This window comes from Eleginops maclovinus, chromosome 19, assembly GCF_036324505.1.
Source record: "Eleginops maclovinus isolate JMC-PN-2008 ecotype Puerto Natales chromosome 19, JC_Emac_rtc_rv5, whole genome shotgun sequence".
In the NCBI taxonomy this organism is placed as follows: Eukaryota; Metazoa; Chordata; class Actinopteri; order Perciformes; family Eleginopidae; genus Eleginops; species Eleginops maclovinus.
Genome location: NC_086367.1, coordinates 9,187,107 through 9,209,154, shown reverse-complemented (window position 1 = coordinate 9,209,154; position 22,048 = coordinate 9,187,107). Strand labels below are relative to the sequence as shown.

The window sequence follows — 22,048 nt, the reverse complement described above, 5'->3', positions numbered from 1 at the left end:
TGTTGATTATTTGTTTTGATGTAACTCATTTGGATTCTCTCTGCTCTCATATCAAATTAAAGCAGAACGAACCAGAGTTACTTCCTTCATCCTTAACTAGTTGGACTACTTCCCTTAACTAACTCGGCTGCTGGCTTGTTACTCAGGGAGAGAAAGAGCACAGTTAAAAGCACTGCGGAGTCTAGAGAGTCTTAATCTCCTCTCTACAGGGTGAAAGTGCCCAGCTGTTTTCACTAAGGTCCACCTCGCAGAGCCACATCTTTGACGTGCTTTCCCGTAAATTAAAAGCTTACACCTCTTAATGGTGACGGTGCAACGTGTCCACAGCAAGAAGGAGATTGCTGTTCGCACCTGTGCCTTTTTTGGTCCCCTCTGTTAATCTTGTCTACAAAACAAAACTCCATTCTTTTCACAATTTTCTAATAGATTATGCCCCTTTATCCAACAGCGGTTAATTGTTGTTACCAGAGTTTTATATTCAGAATTGAACATTCAATCAAGACTCTTTTTTTTATCAAACAGGAAAAGTTTCCATTTGCTGAAGAAAAACTCCAAACTTTTAAGGGAATTGAAGAACTTGGATTCCAGGCAATGGTAATACTTGTATATATTTAGTCTGACATAATATATATCGTTTGTATTCATATATCTCTGCTAATCATGATATAGTCCTACGGTAAGCCTGTGTGCACATAAGTGAAATTAACGCAAATGAGAAATATTACAGTTGCTCCGAGCTGCATATATTTCCCCTTCCCTTCACTCCCTCACTTCCTCCCCAAAGATCTTTCTAATTTGTACCATCTCCTGTTGATCACAGCCCTGGAAGTCTCCCACAATAACTCTGTCTCTCTTAGACTGATCATTAAGTACACCACACTTTGCTAATGACAAGAGCTTATTAAAGATTTCCCTCTGGACTGGACTTTATTCTCCCAGATGGCCAGCCTTGGTTGGGCAATAACAACCTGTGCGCAAGCATGCAAAGTGCCCTAAATCTACCCCAGCATGATGTACTGCCATGGCAACAGGGAAAGTAGGGAAAGGGGGCCTCTGCTGCCATCCTGTTTTAAAAATCAGGTTAGAGCTGCAGAGATAGTGGGAAAGAAATGCTCATTCTGCTCTACTGATTTTATACTCAATTAGACTTGCACACAATTTACCTCAATAAGTCCTTTTTTTTTACTTACAAAGCATCAATCATCTGAAGTGGCCGCAGGAGTGAGAAGCTTTTCAAGTTCTGTTGTAGAAAAAAATCTCTGTTGTGTTGTGGTTGTTCTTTTATTATCCACGTTCTGTTTTGTAGTCGAGAAACACACAAGATCGCTGTGTTCTACATCGGAGAGGGCCAAGAGGACAAGTGCTCCATCCTGTCTAACAGCGCGGGCAGCCAGGCCTACGAGGACTTTGTGTCAGGACTGGGATGGGAGGTGCCAAAAACCACACACTCAAATCAACACATCTTATGTATCCACGCACACTGCCTGAATATGCACACACTCACTCTAAATTGTACATGGTTCCCCCAGGTGGACCTGGCCACGCACTGCGGCTTTATGGGAGGCCTCCAGAGGAATGGCAGCACGGGTCTAACAGCTCCTTATTATGCTACCTCCACCGTGGAAGCCATCTTCCACGTCTCCACTCGCATGCCGTCTGACTCTGACTGCCTTACCAAAAAGGTAAAATTAGTGTCTTGTTTGTGTTAATTATCTTTTTTTAACCTGTGTAATGATCAACTTTGACAGGTCCTTCCTGTCTGTGACATTTGGATTAATGTATTTTATCATTGTTTGATGTTTGATCATTGTCATTTTTGCACTCCTCAAGCCAAGAGTATGTAGGGAAAAGGAGAAAATGCTTGCCTGTTTGATGTGAAATGGCTACACAGGCCTGCCTGCCCATAGCAGTATGTTGTTGTAGCCTTCAGCTCTGTGTTAAGCTGTGATCAGGAGGTGTGACTCCAGAGTGCGGGCATTGATTAGCGACCCTGGCCAGGCAGGCCTGAGGAGTAGAGAGTCGCAGGCGCGTGAGTGAAGAGAGGGCATGTGCCGCTGCGGTAATGACTATGATTCTGCTAGCCCCTGCCCCCCTCCCTGTGTGCTGTGACCAGGGCCTGGATTCAGCCATTAGCTCTCCCTGCTAGGGCAGGCGCCGGCCGGATGCCGGCAGGATCCTTTTATCCAATTCCTGCTGCCGCCACAGGAGCAATCGATTGGGTTCTGCAGTGGGATTCTGAGCTGTAGTGCACCAGTTGCAGTTAGCACGAAGAAATGAGCCGCAAGGCCCCTGCCCGTGCTGCCAATCTTCTCATACAGTACCCTGCTGAGAAGGGAAATTCATCAGGCTCTCCTTATGTCCACCTCCCTATAGTCCTCCACAGACCTTCCCCCTCTCTGTTTCACCAATGACCCCCTACTTATACAAAACCGTCCTGAACCTGTGCTTAGTGACCACAAACAATTAATTAGCCTGAGTAAAGATTTTGACTTTGGTTGGCCAGAGTGAGGCGCTACAGGGGCGGCCGGGCCCAGAGCGGAGTGTGCTACCCCTCTTCTTCCATTCATTTCACGGGAAACCTCTGTAATTGCTCACGCTCACCTTGCAAAGATCTCAACACCAGCTACGGGCTGCACAGAAATTGGCAGGCTGGCCGCTTGCATGGATGTGTCGGGGAAAAAGATGGCAGGGAGAAGAGGAAGTGGTACGAAGAATTGGAATGAGGAAAGCGCTTAGTCTGTGTCCAAGTAGGATGTTTCCCTGTCAATTTAAAAATAACACTTTTAGTCCAGCAGTCACTCGCTTTACTGCCTGCAACCATAGAGGCATACTGTAGGGGAGTGACGGATGGGGGAGCTCTCGCTGGGCAGATTGCCTGTTTGAAGAACGTTGAGGGGAGAAAAAAACCCCCAGCTAAACCAAAAAGAAAAGAGGGAAGACCATGAATTCCTCAATCCAATTGTGGGTTTTGGGGCAGTGCACACTGCAGCAGTAGCAGCTGGCTTCAGTAATGCGGTTAGAAGAGCGACCTGCAGGGTTGGGGTCAGGCCATGTAGACCGCGTGTGTGTATATGTGTGTGTGTCTGTGAGATAGAGGGAAATAGACAAGTGCCATAGCTATCACATTCACCCCTAGGCACAGCAGCTTAACCGGGCTGCTGCAGGTTGTTTTTATAAGGAGCCTCTTGTGTTCTGGGGTCCTCTGGTCTGCTGTATCCATGTGTGTGAAGCCCATTGGCTGAGTGGAAGGTCAAAGAAGGCTAATTGGACAAGAGCCTTTGACTTGAATTACATTTTTATAAAAAGAAGTCTCAAACATTTGGATGTGATTAACTAGGGAGTAAATAGGATGGTGCAGCAGATGATTGACTAGAGCATAAGCATCCTCATTAAACTTGTGATTAAGCTCATCCAAATGCTAATATCTTAACCCAAATTAACATCCCAGTGTTAATTGTCTGCCGCAAATGCATATTCAACATTTTCTCTGAAATTGTCCCAGTGACTGACCTGGTTGGTACCTGCTGATCCTTGGACAGACAGACTGAACTGGCGAGCTCCAGTAATCAGCATGCCGTGGATTTGTTTAAGATTACCGTATTACCATAATTAAGGGCTTATCATAGAATGTGCTAATTGCATTTTTGGTGGGGAGGGCATGTTTCTTAATGGCTCATTAGGCCCACAGTACATTGGCAGATGTTTTCTTCTGAGCAAAGGCTCACTTTTCAGTGTCCATGATTCCCCACCCCAGAAAACATCACTGGGCTACCGGCTAATAAGTGATCTACACTTGTCAGAGAACATAATGAGGCTGTGTGCTTCTATTTAACTTTGGGAAAGAGGAAAGCTGTTTACCTATTTCCATCTAGCATCAGTCAATTTCCTGTCATTTAAGCATACGTTCTTGTCCTGCCCAGTTTGATTTGGCTTCGTGAATAAGTGGAAATGGGAAGCAATTTAATCTCTGATGGGGGAAGGTCAATTGGATTTGAATTATTTGCTTTTGAAATGCTCAATTTTGTGTTGGCAATTTAAATTTGTAATGAAAAAAGCTATAAAAAGAGGCAAATCTAAGACTCCCGCTTAAGCCATTGTTTTTATAGTAACCTTACTCTCACACCTGCTGGAATTATGCTTTATCTTTAAGATCCAACAAAAGTACAACAGAATAACACATTCAATAATGTATTACTGTATACAGTGATAAAAGCCAGTAAAGGCACATTTGCTGATCTGTCAGCGGTGAATTTAGTTTTATTATCCCCTTCTACACACCCCTTAAATCTCATTGCACTCCTCACCCTGTACGAGGTGTTGCCCTGCAGCTACGTGCTGGCTGAGCCCGGTGACATGCTCTAAATCTCGCTAAATGTGTGTTCTTGTCATCATCACCTTAGGGATGAAAATTACGTGCACTTGCCAGGCACTTGATTAGACTGATTTTGTTTGTTGGCAGCTACGTCACCTGGGAAACGATGAGGTGCACATAGTGTGGTCGGAGCACAGCAGGGACTACCGGCGTGGCATCATCCCGACTGACTTTGGAGACGTGCTGATCATCATCTACCCCATGAAGAACCACATGTATTTCATCCAGATCATGAAGAAACCACAGGTAAACCACTGCAGGTTTTTATTAAGAGTCGTCAGAAATGGGAAATTACTTTTTAACATTTTTAAAATATGCCTTTTTTCCTTTTATGCTAACATGACAAAGTGCCAGCCACAAAAAGCTAGAAAAGCACTCTGGCTATTTTCATCACTGCACTAATTTCCATGCTTTGAGTTAAAGCAGTCCCTGCTCCGCTTCCTTCTCAGACTTTGCCATGAATTTTTCGGTCCTATTTCCCCTGTTATGGTTTCTATCTGAAGGCTCTCAGTTCTTCATACTCCAGCTGTGCATTATTACCCACACTGTGGGTATGTGCTCTCGGAGATGGTTGCACTCCTTTCCTGCCTAGCTTTCATCTTGGCCACTCTGAAGTACTGCACTCGATGTGTGGCCTTCCAGAGGATAGTGAAATGTCTCTTTCAGGGAAGGGCTGCCTTCTGATGTTCAGATGCATCCACAACATTTTCTATATGAATATGATTCATCACTTGTTTCTTTCAAACAAGTACCATTTCCGAGATCCATGACCTAATGCAAGAAATAATATCATCTAGTTTTAGCTTTATAATGACAGAATAACAACAGCTCCAGAGGACATACAGTGGTATGCAAAAGTTTGGGCACCCCTCTGAGATTTCATGACAATTTGCTTTTCCTTTATAATAGAAGATCACAGCAACAACATTTGTTTTCCTACAAAGATGTAGACGTTTTAGTGTTTTCCAGACCAAAATTCTTAGGGTAGCATTACATAGTTTTATTATAATAAATAAAATGCAAAAAATGGGATGTGCAAAAGTTTGGGCACCCTTATAAATAGCATTCATTTCAACACCTGTACGGATTTATAGCTGACAGGTTGCTGCACAAAATTGCTTTGATTAGCTCATTAGACTTCAATTACAAAGACAGGTGGAACCAATCATGAAAAGGCTATTAACATAGGTAATAGCTGGTGTGCCTGGCTAGTTCTTTCTTAGGAAGTGGCAAGATGGGATCCTCAAAGCATACTCGTCCATGATACCCGAAAAGCTAAGAATAGTGATCTACACTTGTAGAGAATAAGGGCTGTTGATCTAATTATTTGGAAGGGAAAGCTGTCTTTCCTCTCACAGTCGAATTATTGTAAATTGAAGCATCGGTAACTGTCCGCGTTGAGGGTAATAATGTGGTAAGGGAACAAATAATCTAGGGGAAGGCACAGGTGAATGATTGCTTTGAGAAATGGTCCTGATTAAGTCACATGAACTATAGAAATACAATCTAAATCTGCGCTAGATTGTGTTTTTAGTCCCCCTTACTTCCACCCTGGAATATGCTTTAAGCGTGATGTCACAAAAAGTCCATCTGATTAAATCAAATAATGATTCTGATGACGTGTAAAGCAAAAGGCACATCTATCTGTCAGCGAAAGCATTTTTGAACACAAATCTCATTGACTCAATGGACGATTGGTTTGTGTCATACTGTAGCCGGTACATGCTAAAATACTACAGCATTCAATGAAGTATCTTGTTCCACTTGTATAAAATTTGGTGGAGGATCTATTAATGTTTGGTGTTGTGGCAGCTACGGTACCTGGGAAACTTGTGTAAAGTTGAGGGGCCACAGGAATTCCTCTGGTACCGAGGATTTTGGAACGGAATGATCTATCAGTCACAAGTGAAGACCCATGTATTTTTCCAGATCAATGAAGAAACCACAAAATCCACGCAGGTAATTCAAGAGGCAGGTAAATGGGAATGATCGTTTTTAACATTTAAAATGCTTTTTTTTTTGAAAGAAATGTCCAGCCAAACTAGGAAAAACCTGACTGATACTGAATTTCTGCTTGGGAAAATGCGCCCTAATACCCCTTCCGGGCTTGCAAGGATTGTTTGGTCAGGTATGGTTCTACAGGCCGTTTTATGCAGCATAGGGCATTAATTACTACATTGGGTATGTCTTCTGAGGGTGCACCCAATTTTGCTACAGCTATTTTTGGTCTGAAGACTGCACTGTATTGTTGGACCTTAAAAGTTAATTTCATATAGGAAGTTTCTGATTCCAAGCTAAACATATGTTAATATGATTCATTTGTTCCAACAAGTACCAGATACACTGTATAGTATCCTATAGATGTGAAAACATTGGAAGCACTTTAGGACTTATTCAATAATAGGTTCATCTGCCTGTATTATTAAACAATGTTTAATTTCCAGAGTACACGCTTGCGCTTTGCTTAATCTCCGCCTCCGGTCTCCTGCTCTCAGTTCAGCCAAATGAATAAAGAGAGAAAAGGAATCTGGATTCAGTTTTTATCGCATTTCACAACTTTTGGAACCTAATGATTTAATTATGGGCTATAAAAGTGTTCTTACTGGGAGGTTGATTTAGTTGGTTTTTTTTATATTTGCTTATTTAGAGACATTTCTTTCCCAATGTTAGTCAACAGGAAAAAGTCTTTTTGGCCCCATTGACATCACAGACTGACTTGGATGTTGTAGTACTGCTGTTTGGCCACTACAAACATTAGCTTTAAATGGGGCTTGGGTTTGACAGTCATAGCTCAGCCATCTTGAGAATGTTCTGTTATATACAGCTCCGGAAAAAAATAAGAGACCACTCCAAATTTTTCAATCTTTATCGCTACATGTATGGCAGCCATTGCAGTTGTTGAAATTAAACACAGAGAAAAATTGTCAGTAATTTATAGAATATAATCAAAACATATATATATATATATAATTTAACTCAAACCCAAACCTATAAATAATAAAACAGGAGAAAATGATAATGCTGAAGTGGTCTCTTCATTTTTTCCGGGGCTGTATTTCTGTGTTACCATTTTTTCTTCTCAAATATTTATCAGTTATTAACTCTTTTAAATATCTCTTTCTTTATTGCCAATATAAATCTTTGTGATGATCAATATGATCTAAATAGTACAACATCTGCATTCATTAAGACCTGTGAGAGGCTGTAAAAGTTCTCTAAAATTCTCTCATTTAAACTGCCCCGACTCCAAGAACCTGTAAAGTAATCTACTCAGGTTTCTGATTTTAGCTCACCAAATGTCACCCCAGTTTTCTTGCATGTGAGTATTAGGTTAATTAGTCTGTCTAATTTCATGTTAAAATCCATTTATTGTATAATTTGTTGGGTTATTATATGTGCTGAACTACCAAATTGAAGACAGCAGGACCTTTTGGAGACTTTGACATTCACGTCAACTTCCAGGTCAACGACCATTGAGCTTCAGTGATTAAGGGCCCCCTTCCAATATGCATGAACAGACGCGTGTACCCACACACTCACACGCTGCCCCTAAAATGCATATTGCCCCTTTGTATTTGCTCAGTAGCTCAATATGAGGCCTTTGTTTAGTATTGATTGTCATTTTAATTTCATTTGCCTAACATTGATTCGCATTAGATATGTGTGGTTGTCATGCAAAGTTAGGTAAAAAATCCAATTTCAACTTGAACCCTTGCCCTAAACAGATGGAGAAACGGTTAAAAAGAGAAGAACAAAAAGAGGTTTAATTAACCTTTTCCTACATTTTGGGAGATCACTTATTTAAGGAGAGAATGCCGGGTGAGTTAAGTTTGGATTATTGTTGAGCGTTTGATGTCTCTTTTTCTTTCTTTACTCCCCCAGGTTCCTTTCTTTGGGCCTTTGTTCAATGGCGCCATCATCACAGGGACGCTTCTGCCCAGCTTGGTGCGGGCCACATGTATCAATGCCAGCAGAGCTGTCAAGTCCCGGCTGACTCTCTACCAGAGCTTGTATCCTTGACTCCTCGTGTGCTTCATTTATTCTTCACAGAGAAATCCAACAATTCCTAAGAACAGAGCTGTTGATGACCCATACAGCCAAGATATCGACGGTTGTGAGCAGCTATTGCTTTTTAGAATGATTTCATGACACCACCAGTGGCCCATTTGGGTAAATTCATTGAGACATGTGGCGTGCTTGTCACGTCAGCTAACGTACACAGCTGAGTGCTGACACTGATCTTTATGGGCTGGCTGATTTACATACAGCTATTAGGCCAGGGCTGTTTCGCAGCCTGGAGCAGCATGGGAGGTTGTTTGGGGTTGTTTTGGGCAGGAGCTCAGATAATGTGTCATCATCTTTCACTACCGTTTTATGGAGCACGAGGAGAGCCGAAATAAGAGCACCCTCAGCAAATGACACACACACACACACACACACTCACACTCGCTGTCATCCCTCCACCCATCCAGCCAACAGTGTGCCGTTAAGAGCCTGACTCCAGCTGTAGTTGTCAGTTGGTTTAAAGGGAGTGTAATCACCAATGGAGATGAATTAGCATGTGAATGCCAGCAGCACAGAGTTGGGGGGTGAGACGGGGAGCAGAGTCGGGATGGCCCCTGGAGGGGGAAACCTGATCTCCCTCAACACCCCGCTCCTCCTCGGACAGCATGTACAGCACCGCCTCACCAGAACCACGCTGCCCCTCTGGCGGTTGCTATAGAAACCTCCCCTGAGGATGTTTCATGTGGGTGGAAGACTACTTTCTTTTGTTTTTTAGACATTGACGTATTTGCTGCTTTTTTTAATTATTCTGAAGTCATTGTATCACAGTCATTTACAAAAAAAAGACGTTTTGTCTTCCCTACAACGCAGCTGCGTGTGTTGTTTACAGTCGGGTGTGTGTAAGTATGCGTCTGCCTGTATGCATTTCACAGTGCATCACATCCCCTGGCCTCCCCCCTACCCCACCCCTTTATCAGGCCTTGTCTGTGTGTCCCCGGGGGAATCCTGAGTGACAGATGTCTGTTACCCGACGCCAAGTAAATTAGCCCAGTGTGACACTCAGTGCCAGGGGGTGGGCAGCCACAGGCCTCTGCGAGCCTCAAGGGGTGTGTGGGGGGTAGGGGGGACAGTACCGGGCCTGAGCTGGGCCACAAAAGCTTTACCTGGCATTCCTTAGCAGAGGAGCAGGCAGCGTCATCTATGAGAGGAGATAAGCGCTGCCTCTGGAGCTCTGGCACTGATCGGCTGCCAGGCCTCACACACTCCGACAGAGGAGATGAATGGATGTGCCAGGCAACACACACTGCCAGCACGAGTATCTGCATGTCTGTTTGTACTGCTGTTTGAATGCATAGCCTGAGAACTTGTGAGGACAGAGGCAAAGCACAGCCAGAATGTGATGTCCAAGTTTGAGATTGTTAAGTCCTGAACAACAAAAAGCGATAACCAGCTAATCTTTAAAATGCTTCCATCACTGGATGTGCTGTTGTATTACACCAACCTTTTGCACTTCTCCCTCTCCAGCCGTCCCTCTTCCATCTTCTCGGGTTATGCGTCTCTTTATCTACCGCAGGTCGGAACAATGACCCTCCCTTTATTTTTTTTGTCTCGGTTGTGTTTTTCCTTTTTTTGGTACAAGATGGAAAATCCTCATCCTTGATTTACCCCTTCACAATGCCTTAACAATGCACAGTCTGCTCTCTGCCTGTGAGGCCACTCTCCAAGGTAATTAGTTGAATATTTCTTCAAAGAGAAGCTATATGACCCCTGTGTGTCCAGATAAAAGGCCAGTGTGGCGCTGCGGCCCCCTCTCTCGCTCTGTCACAAGGATTCGAGAGGACTCCAGCAGTCTGCCGCAACGCTCACAGGATCTCTCAGGCTAATAGGATTTGATGTTAAAAAAATGACCACCAGCAACATTTTCAGAAAATACACAGACAGTCTGTCAGAGCGTTTTTCAAATACTCCCCCCTTGCTGTCTTCCTTACTTCCTCATCGCATCCCTTTCCTCCAGCGCTGAGCTGTGAGGATTTGTGAAATCTGTGTAGTTGTTTTTTTGTACTCTCCCATTGTCAGTTACAATATGTGTCAATTTCTTCAGTCAAGACAAAACCTTGGCCTCATAGACACCATATCACAAGCCTCTCACAGACAACTCATAATGTATCATCTATTATTTATACGCCTGATGGAAAATGCAGCTGGTCTGGCTTTGTGTGTTCTAAGTGTATTGTCTGCAACTAGTCTACACTCCACATTTGAAATTGACAACACAAAATGGGCCTAACTTTTTAGAAAACTAACAGTTTTTGGGGTAGTAGAGTAGAACATGTAGATGTAATTCTGTTCCTGCATTAATGGTACAGTGTATGACGGACCGGAATAGAAGATGCGATAAGTGTGTTTGCGTCACATGGACTCAGGCTTTCTCTGAATGGTTTTGCTGTCTGCTGCCATTGTCTGTTTGGTGAAGATCCTTCATACTGTCACTGTGGAATAATGTCTCCATCCAGGAGCTGGGATTCATTTCCCTCTTCAACAAGCACTTGAGTTTGATGTGCCGTCCATCACTCTTTGTGTGTGTGTGTGTGTGTGTGTGTGTGTGTGTGTGTGTGTGTGTGTGTGTGTGTGTGTGTGTGTGTGTGTGTGTGTGTGTGTGTGTGTGTGTGTGTGTGTGTGTGTGTGTGTGTGTGTGTGTGTGTGTGTGTGTGTGTGTGTGTGTGTGTGTGTGTGTGTGTGTGTGTGTGTGTGTGTGTGTGTGTGTGTGTGTGTGTGTGTGTGTGTGTGTGTGTGTGTGTGTGTGTGTGTGTGTGTGTGTGTGTGTGTGTTTTGAGGAAACGGCAAGTTTCTAATAGGTGAGACAGTGCTGAACTGACCTTGATTCAGAGACATAGCCTCCCTACTGGACTGAATCAATAGTTTTTGCACACTGCCCTTAGTCCCCATCCTCTGCTCTGACAAACACACACTCACAAACACACACATACACACAGATCCATATCCAGGCAGCGATCAATAACCATAATCTGTTTCTGCCCATCGTCAGTCATGCGAGCCAGGCTTTTAGCTGGGGTGTGTGTGTGTTTATCTGTGTGCAGAGAGGGAGGCTTGATCCCAGAATGCTGCTGGAGTCTGTCATGTTCCCCCACTGGCTCCTGTGAGCATATCTACAGTCCTCCAGCTCCCTGAAAGCCAAAACGAGATGTACATCATTTCAATGGATGTATACTGAAAACATAATGGATATGATATCCCGTACGCACTTCTTTGTGTGCTGTTGCTGCACCCCCCAAGGTGCCATCATAATTACTACAGTCGATGCATTGGCAATGACATATTCTCACACCCCTTCTGAGCAAGTTATTGTCCCACTCTCGCTGTGTCTTTGTCCAACGGCAGTGCGTTCTTTTGTATACTTTAAGATTCCTCACCTAGCGGAGATGAAAGTGCGCCTGTATGCATGATGGGATGTCATGAATAGGATCTGCCATGTTAGTGTTGTCTCACATGAATTATTTAGCATCGTTGATAGGTCTAATTTGCCAGCTGTTGTGCCATAACTGTCGGCAGTCTCATAGATAATACTCAGCAGTCTATATCGCTGTGGAACACAGTGCTTGACTGGGCACAGTGAGACGCCGGGCTAGTCATTACTTGCTGGGTTCATGTCATCGTCTGGGCTGAAGTGAGTGTAACCAGCCAACTTCCTGTTTATGGAAAACAAGGCTAACCAACTAAAAGCTTTTTCAAGTTGCCGGAAGTAATTTGTGATGTACAGTAAAATTAGAAATGAGCTTGACTTGTCGTGCATTGTATATCAGGTATTACTGGATGCAAGCCTATATTTGGAGTCAGTTGGCTGTTGTTGGTTGGGTAGTGGGGTCCATTTCTGAGTTGAAGTGTCCCTGCTTGGAACTGGCACGGGCAGTTTGGGCAGAGGCTGGCATTGGCTTTGATAGAGCGGTTGAGAGTTTATGCAGTATTTGGGGGGCTACACCGAGAGGAGGGGTCTCTCCCCCACTGAATGTTTTAACCTAATCCCATTATCAGTGTAGCGCACTGCCTCCCATCTCTTCCCCCTCCTTATCCCTGCCCCCTCCCACCCTTCTCTCCAGCTGACCAGCTGTTCCTGCCGGGACTCACGACAATGTCCGATGTGTTCAGATCACTGAGTACCCCCCCACCCACCCACCCTCAACTCCTCCATCACACACACACAAACACATACACACGACGCAGTCCATGCACAACCGAAGCAATTGGCTAGCCCATTGCTGGAGCCCAGGAAGGCCTAGAGGGAGGAGGGTGTTAGTTAGGGGAGAAGGGGGAAGCTTTGGGGTGAGGAGGGGGCAAGCACAGGCCTGTCAAACCAAGAGCCCTGACTCAGGAGGCAGCCCGGCTCGGATGGCATATGGCGTCTAGCTTCATACAACATGCAAAAGTATTCTCTCCTTTTGCCCCCTCCCCTCATCCAGCCCCCCCTCATCCAGCCCCCCCTCTCCCTGTCTCCCTCCCCTGCTGCTAATGCAGAATGACTCATAGCATTACTCTTTTTTTTTTTCTTTCTCCCTCCGTTCCCCCCACATTAGTTCCTCCTCCTCTTGCCACCCAGCCTGTAACAAAAGGCGTCCGATACATGGCACCCACACCCTGAAAGCCCTGGGGGCCCAGCCCAGCCCAGCCTGCACTCTGCTGAGGCTTCATGGGGCCCGCCCCTTTTAAAGACAGGTAGAACAGGCGTGGAACCAGACGGCCAACAGCAGGGACCCAGAGCCCCGCCTCGGGTAGCGTACACACACTGCTGGTGTCAAACTGTTGTGCCTGGTAGTTCGTTTGTGTTTGTACCTTTACGCTATCTGCTTTTTATTTTGTAACGCCTCTAGTATTCTAAAACCATCCGGCTTTCTGTGGTTATGCATATTGAAGCACCATGTGTCCTTTAGTTTTCTAAATGCAACCTGTATGACAAAGAAGAGTTGTTTTTTTGTTTTTTTTAAACATACTAATTTCAAATCATTTGAGTCCAGGGGGTTAATTTAACTTCTTCCACATTTAGATTTTTTTTCCTCGACTTGCTAAAAATGATCCGTGTTGTAGTGCCAGGCAGCTTTCAGCAGACAAAATAACATTATTTTATATAACGAATAAAATAATATTACTTTTAAACTGGCACTTGTAGAAACTGCATTGCCTAGTGTAACACAAAAAGTGTCATGCTCTGTGTATTTTTAAACTTGAACCCCCCACCCTAGCGCCCCTCCCCTTCTCTCTCCGTCTGTTATGCATTCATGTCTGACATCTGTGTGTTTGTGAGCGGCAAAGTGAAAGCCAGCAACACTGCCAGTTTTTTGTGGGGTCGTATCCCTGTCCCAACCCAGGCTTAGGGTATCAGGAAGAAAAAAATAAACAAGAAAATCACAATTTATGAAAATGATTTACGTATATTTGACAACGGTTTGCCCTGTTTCAATATAAGGGCATTTTAGTATGTTTACAATTAAATAGGAAAAAAACATTTGTTATAGAAATTACAACTAGTTGTCTTTTTTCGTCTTATATTTCAAAGAAAGTTTCGAAGCATGGCAACACAAGAAATGAATGTACTACACATATGTTATTGAATGAAAATTGAATGTATTTTTTTTTTTTTAATGTAACTGATCAAATCTGAGAAATGACAACCATTTTAAATTTGGTTTGATTTTACATATTAAAGTTACTGTGGTGTAACAGTGCTGCTGCTTAAAAAAGGCCTCCTAGTTCTGCTAATTTCAGGCTCAATAGAGTAAATTCCCACAGATTGAACGGGTAAAGAGGAAGGCATGACTTCCATTGCTTTTATTATATTTTGCATACACTTGAACATGAAGCTTCAAAGTGAGTAATCATCTGAAATTGGCTCCTAATGTGTAAAGGAATGACTGGCGGTGTGGGTTTGCATGTTAACACACATCGAGACCATACCCTTGCAAAGACTGCCAAAAAGTCTTCCAATGTCATCGCTAAATATCAACCAAAAATGAAACTGCTTTAATGACTGTCGTGCTGATAGGTCAGTGTCCCTCAGCCACAAAAGCCTGACCCCAGTATCGCCGTTGGACTGGTACGGACTGCAGATCCATGTTCATTGTGATTGATGTGTGGAGCGGCTTCTTGCGCGGGTGTAAAAACCTGTCCGTCTGCTTTAAGTGATAAGCATCCAGCTAGCCATTCCATCTGTTCCCCCTAGCCCTGTTTAATTAATGAACTTTCTTTCTCCGCCCCGTTGCCAGCCAGCGCAACACTAAAGCAAAAGCTGTTAGCCCTCTCAGGTTATCCAAATGGATGCGTGTTCTTGTCCCCTCTCCCCCCCACCCCTCCTCAATGGGTGCGTTCTCATTGATTAGTTATGTTTTGTTTTCCCCCTCTTTTGTCTCAGGGTTCTTGAAGGGAGGGTTAATGAGCTTTCCTGGCAAGCTGTAGCGCTTGGAATCCAGGGATAAATGGGAATAATTTTGTTGTTTTTTTTTTGTTTTGTGTTTTTTTTGTGATGGGGCTTGGCAGGGATGTGAAGCCTCGTGCCACCATGTGTGTTTGTGTGTCAGGAGTGTGTACGTGAATGAGGATGTGTGTTTGTTTGGATGTGTATAAATGGCTCTGAGGCCGGGGTGCATTGCATTTCATCCCCGCTGTTCCATTATTCCTCCTCTGAAGCAGAGAATCTGGAACACTCTTTAACAGTTGTGTGCGTCACTATTCATCTTTCAGCCATCTCAGCAAAACTCTTGTCCTGTCCTCCTTTTACCACCAAGTACTCTCTCCCTTCTTTTATGTCCCTTCTTCCTTCCGTGTCTCTTGTTACAAGGCAGTGGACAGCCCTTTGTCCAGCTAAAGCTGCCCTCTTTTGTTTGTGCGGCCTTTTTTATCCTTGTGCTAATCGCCATGGTCGTGTGCCTGAGTTGGACCCCATATTTCACGCTCCGCTCTCCTTTGTTTGACACACCGCCCCTGATAAGAATCCCAATTCTAGGGCCTCTCTGATATTGAAATCCAACAGCGGCGTAGAAAGAGCCTTCAATCATCCATTATCTGTGCTCCAGTGATTACCATTCAATCTCCCAGGGTCCAGGCTCCTCATCACCGGCCCCAGAGCTCAGGCGTCCCCTGAAAGAACCCGCATCCCTTAACGCCTGTGTCACACGCAAGCACATCCATAGATATTTCTGACGCCGTCTTGATACAGCCTTGCAATGAATGCTGCAGGGAAATGTCACTGAAATGTCACTCATCGTTCTTCGCTGGAATCTCTGTCTCTGGTGTGGTCCTGGGTTTTTAAGGACTCCTGTGAGGACACCTTGTGACATTATTGGGTGTCTTTGTCCCTAAATGGCCGTCACATTTTTGATTCTCTTGGTTTGCTCTTTTTCTTTCTTCATAAGGCTGCGTCGCTTTTAATGTCACAGACCTAATTGGCTGTTTTATAAGAAGGAATTAGTTGATTATTTATAAGTTGCACATTAATGCCTCCTTATTTGGTTCAAAGGCAGTGTCTGCTCCTCTGCTGGCCTCTGGCCATTGTTCTCTCTTTGAGGATGTCCTTGTGCCTCGCAGGATTTGCATTTTAGCACTAAATGGAATTTTCTGCATTGACAGCCAAGGCAAGGCAAACAAAAGCAATAACACACAAACAAAACAATTAAGTATGTATCGCTGTGCATTGTCTGCTTCTTCTTACACAGAGCAGCCTTTGATGTGTTAATACTGATATTCTGAAATTCATTGTCAAGTGGTGGATGTGGCAGAAAGAGAAGCGCTGCGTAATAGTGGCCACATCTTCATGTGTCCCTGCACTGCAACAGGCTGAGATAATATTGAGGGGGTTTTCGAACAAAGAGAAGGTATTGTTTGTTGCAGACACAGGCACACATTCTAATAGTGGGATCCCCTTATCTTAACAGCAAAATCACATCTTTGTCACACGGCATAACATTAGTAACATTAGCTACTGATAGTAGCCATGGTTGTTATAGAATGTAAGAAAAGCTTTGTGCTACAGACATCCACTTATCCAACACTCTATGGTTAGATACACAACAGCTCTCGGTACCTTTGTTTCATCTAGTGTACACATCTTCATTAGTTATGTATAGCCTCTAATTACTATTGATGAGACTCTAGCTGATTTGGGTACAAATCTATAGCTTTTGTTATTCTAATGAGTGTTATTTACCCTCAGATCTCCAAGCCAGGGGGCTTCGGAATGGGGCTTTGTGCAGGCAGATAGAGACCGGGCTGCTGCAGCTACACCCACTTGTTTTTGTATCTGCCGACATTGACAAAATCCAGTTTCCCTCCCCCCACATCATCACCCGTCTGCATGGATGTATAGCACTTCCCGCTCCTCCATCTGTTTTTGTCCACCCATGAAAAGGTCCATTATAATCCGCAGGATGCGCAGTTGATGTGCGGCGAGCTCCGCTTGAGCCAATCAAGGCAGTGCGCTGAAGTTAGGCCACAAATCCAAGAGGCCCCAACCCCTCCCTCAAGTTAATTTTGATTATCTGGCGCTCTCAGAGTTCTTCAGTTGAAGTTTTTATAACAACATTGTCTGCATCATCCCTTTCCCCCCTATAAAAGTTCCCAGTGTGAATGGAGCTCTATGCATGCCCACTGGATGATGGCAGGCTCCTGATTAACCCTGGAGTGACTAGCTAATGTCATTGAAGGAGGGCCACCTGGCTGTGAGACTGTACAGTCAGCTGCCACTGAAGGGCCCGAATAGGAGACGACCAGGTGTTGGGCTCCAGCCCCCCTAATTGTTGCCATGTAATAGCCTGCTTGACTGCACAATATAGCCCAGGGGCGAGGATTAGGAAAAAGCTGTTGCCAACACAGAAGTCCATTTTCTTTCTTTGCCCAAGGTTTAGTGTGTGGGTTTCTCTGTGTGTCAATGCTTATGTGTCTATACATATATACATCTCCCAATTCAGGCTGGGGCCCTTTTTCCTGACTGTCATTGAGGCCCTTAGCTACATAGCACATTAACACCAACAAGAAGACCTTAGAACTATTTTAGAAGTATGTTAGATTTGGCCTGACTGGTCTTCATATGGTACTAAAGATAAGACTCCTTGTTGTAATCACAATAGAATTCATTGAAAAATGTCCAAAATGCAAATATGAGGGCAAATGAAATCACTCTTGGCTCCAGTAACCAACCCTCTCTGCCCTGTGCATTCACCACAGCTGTATCCCGGCGCTAATCATTATCATTCCCCGCTAAATGCCTGGCATTTTGCATAAGGCCAAGCAGCCTAATTGGCCCGATGAACCTTTTTCAGAGGGGGCAATGGAGGAACAAGAGACTTCATGAGCGGCGCGTCTTGGAGGGGAAGTAGACGGAGGTGCTTGGCGTTAAGGCATCACAGTTATTCGGACGCACATGCCACAAGCATCATTAAAATTGTAAGAGCCTCGGTTCATTTGAGTTTTAATATTTCATCAGTGCTTGTCTGAACAGTGTTATCGCAGGGTTAAAATCAGAGCCCATTTGGCGTGACCCAGAGGTTGGCACACTCCTCGTGCAATTTAAGTGTCAGACTGTTTTTCTAGACGTGTCAAACAGATTATAGAACGTCAGATTACTTTGATTGCTGCCATGTTTTTGAGCTGGATACAGGTGGGTAGAGTTTGAATCTGTAGCCTGATGGAAATAATTATCATGCTATAAATTTCCACATGAAAGTAATCAGATGGATTTCAATGGAAGTCTCGCCCCAGCATGCCCTTCTCTTTTTCATGTTTGACTTTTTATTAAAAGTTCAAATTGAGATCAGATAGGGGACGTTGTGTTGTCCTGCCTCGATTCTGAACAATTCATATATTAGGAAATAAAATATGACGCACATTCACCTCAGATAACTAATAAGATCCACACCTTTGTACTGACCTAATAAGGTTTCCAGAAGGCATTCATGCCACTCTGGCCATCGTCACTGACAAAGGAGACCTTCAGAGAGAACTCTCACCCGGCCAGTCACAGAACTGTATCTGTTCATCTTCCTCCCTGTGAGCCTCTGCTCATCTTATTATGACTTTCTGTTAATGCATGCTGGAGGCCTGCGTGACTGTCTGCCTGTAATGGGCCTGTGTTTGATTAATCATGTCGATCCATTGTGTTTCACATCTAAGGCTGCTGCGTTAGGACTCATCAATGGAGACCAGAGTCCTTTTGAAAACGAGATTGGTTACAGACTCAGCTCATCTGAATACACAAGCCCCAGTGGGCTTTGATGGCAGTCATGTTGTGCTGAACAGCGCCACGACAAATTATGATGTCACCAGTTGTCTTGTGGATCTCTGTGGTGAAAGGCTGACTTGTTGCATTATCATTTATATTCTGGGGCCCCCAATGGTCTGTCCAAACATAGTTTAGAGGTCAACATAGACTTAGGTGTAGCTGCTTGTCTTGTGATTTGTCGTGGAGCAGAAATCGATTTTTAGTGTCTCCCAGAGGAATGGTGGTCCGCCAGAGACTTGAGAAAATGGGTGACTACTTTCTCCAATCAGATCATAAATAACCTGCTCATGCCAGCTAGCAGACATCAGATTTAGTCTGCAACTCTGGCAAACCTGTGTGAAATCACTGATGGGCAGTGATGATGTCACAGGTTAGGAGTGATGTCACAGCCATAACTTTGAATCCCGCCGTCTGAATGCCAGATGGACGGCAGAGAGGTGGGGAGGTTGAAGCTTTAGAAAGCTCTCGCTGTGGGGAAACTCACCCCTCAGGAGGTGTCATTAACCTGGGCTTACTGTGTGACCCGGCTCCTCAGGGACTCCCGAGCTTCGGTTTTCCTGGACCAGCTCCTAATTAGGCTACTTGTTAAGGACTCTTCTGAAAGCAGCTATCCCTCTGGAGCATCTGATCTTGTGTATGTCTATGCACACCCAGAAAATGAACACACAAACACCTCCACTCATCATAATGCATCTGTGACACATTCAGACGTTTTTCCTCTGTCCTGCTGCTGTGTCTACAGCAAAAAGCTGTTTAATGAGACACCAAGGTTTGAGTAGCTGCCATATAAAATAGATTGGGACACACATGCACAGGAACACAAACACACACTATACAATCACCTACTGGCTAGTTTATGTCATGCACGCTCTCACTTTATCCATCTCAATCTGTTGTTCCTTCCCACTCTGCCATTATTCCAGCAGCCCGCTTTATCGCCACATTCACTCTCTCTGTCTCTATCTTTCTTTCTCTCCGCGTCCCTCCTGTCTAAATCTCTCTGTCTTCCTCCCCGTTTTCCCATAATCACCTCACACCTCTGAGGGCCTCTGCTGAGACGGGCTTCACACCTCAGCCCTCGCTGTGACAACAGGTACCGCTGGCACTCACCGCCTGGCCTCTCTCCAATCAACACCTGCCCGGCTTTATCCTTCTTTCCCCCCGACTCTCTCCCTTCTCTCCAACCTCTCCAACTCCACCTTGTTTCTCCATAGCTGTATCCCTTGTTTTCCGGCGACCACCATTTCTCTTTGCCTGTGTATTACCTTCTTACATTTTCCAGCCATTTCCTGCCTCTTACCCCCTTTTCCATAATGAGTAACAGTTCCTTCGTATGCAGTCTCCTCCTGGAGATGACTCTGTTATCCCCTGTTGATTTAAACACGTTCATGTGACACCGGTCTGCTCCTATTACCTCCTATGTTAGCCCTTGTAAATGATTGGCAACAACAGCCTATATTCCATTTAAAGGTGTGTCTTTTCCACCAGTCTTTTTTTCAAGTCTGACACTTTTTTCCCTTTTAGTTCGACATCTAAGCAGAAAACTTAACTCCTAAATGTACTCCTATGTATGGAAAGTATTTTTGTCAAATCAGACAACTCCGCTCTGAGTGAGCATGTGGAATAAGGGCGTGACACACTATGCCATTCAAGAAAAAATAATGACCACATCTCCCTTTTTGTTACCCTGCTTGCAGTGGCACCCAGGCACAACTAAGCACCCCCCCATCCCTTCCTCTTAACAGGCCAATTATGTGGCTGCTGGGAGTCAATGGCTCTGTGAGCTACTCCTGAGCTCCGCTCCTCACCAAGGTCAAGCTGATTGGCCCAGGTTAATGGGCAGATGTTGGGCTAAAGAGGAGGGGGTCAAGCACCTAGAGGCACCCTCCACCTCATCTCTTAACTGTCCCTCTTCACTACAAGAGCCCCTTTTACCTCCAGCGCTTCTATAAACAGGATTAACCTTGGCTGCTTCCGTGGAAGCCCTAGGAGCATGCGACTGTTTCCTCCCCATGAATGGAAAAGCTCATTTTGAGTTTATTACATGTTCTTCAAGTAAAACTGCCAGAATCATAAGATGCAATTGTAAACTGGTTTACCTGCTCTAAGCAGGCCTGCCAGGGATTGATTATTCAAAACTTCAAGGACTTATTTGACCAAAGGACAGCCCCCCCCCCCCTGCACAAGTAGATCGAAACAGAGCTTAAGTAGTGAAATGTCTGGAAAGAGCGTCTTAAGACCCCTTCTAATGCTCTATTGCCTAATCTGGACCTTCACCCTCTGCTCCGCCTTATCAACAGATTAGCTGTGTGTATGCTTCGGTTTAATTCATTCTTCTCATGTCTGCTATTATTGAAAGTGAGGGTTTATACTATAGACAAACATCTCTACACACAATCTAATATTATTTAGAAAAAAACATTTAACAGGGTTCCGGAGTTGGATTTTGACTGGGCTAGTCAAAATGAACCTACTCGAGTCTCTACCAGTCTCCCATTCTCTGCTGCTGACAGCCATCCCTACAGCATGATGCTGCAACCAGTGTAATTCACTGTGGGTATGGTATTCATTATCTTGTCCCCACTGGATATAGCACTGCTCTTCACGTGCCAGACCGAATAATCTTTTGTCCCACCATGCTCTCAGAATCCATGAACTTCCCCTTGGCAAACTCCAGATGGACTGTCAAGCTGTAGTCAGTGGGTTTGACTTCTCTTGACCGAGACCTCCCCACATAACCTTTGCTGAGACTGACCACGTGTTGAGCCTAGAAAAAATCTTTAGTTCAAAATATATGGTGGTAAGCACTTTTTGGGTACCTAAAAACACAATTTCACTCTTAATTAGACCTTTTAAGCGTTTTCCAGAATCTGTCTGCTATGTTATCCGCCTGCCTGAAGCTCTTTGAGTATCATTGCTTGCTGTTCACGCTTTTTTTTTACTGGACATAGACTAGACTTGATAACGTTTAAAGGAATCATGATGTAGTTTGATAGTAAACATAGGTAACTTTGTTTTTATAAAATAATTACATTTCTGCTGGTGATTCATGCATTTCTGTTGAATGGCAGGTAAAGGAAGTTACAATAGGAGTTGCAACGCTTTGGATTTTTTTTGGAATAGAAGACTTCAAACACTTGTTTACATGGATGTTAACAAAGCAGATTTAAAGCTACATTTTTAGTAAGAAACACAATACATTCATATGTTTTTTGGCCTCCAGTATACGCACAATGTGCTGGTGGTGGGAGAAAATGGCAAGAAAACATTGGATATGAACTGAAAGGTTTACTTTTAGGAAGCCACTGACTTCCCTGCTTGCTGTGTGTGTTTAAAGGCTGTGTGTGTTCGGTGGGATGTTGAGTGTGTGTCAGAGGCCAGTAGTGGCGTGA

At 44.2% G+C, this 22,048-nt stretch overlaps 1 protein-coding gene across 6 annotated transcripts in view; it reads left to right on the top strand.

The window, feature by feature from the left end:
- Positions 1-22,048, top strand: part of ralgapa2 (Ral GTPase activating protein catalytic subunit alpha 2) — a 100,698-nt gene that overhangs the window by 59,086 nt on the left and 19,564 nt on the right. For all 6 annotated transcript variants that reach the window (XM_063908673.1, XM_063908670.1, XM_063908668.1 and 3 more), the window contains 5 exons: positions 523-594; positions 1,307-1,430; positions 1,530-1,682; positions 4,460-4,618; positions 8,255-8,382. In XM_063908673.1, coding sequence (XP_063764743.1) covers positions 523-594; positions 1,307-1,430; positions 1,530-1,682; positions 4,460-4,618; positions 8,255-8,382 — 636 coding nt within the window. The remainder of the gene's footprint in view (positions 1-522; positions 595-1,306; positions 1,431-1,529; positions 1,683-4,459; positions 4,619-8,254; positions 8,383-22,048) is intronic.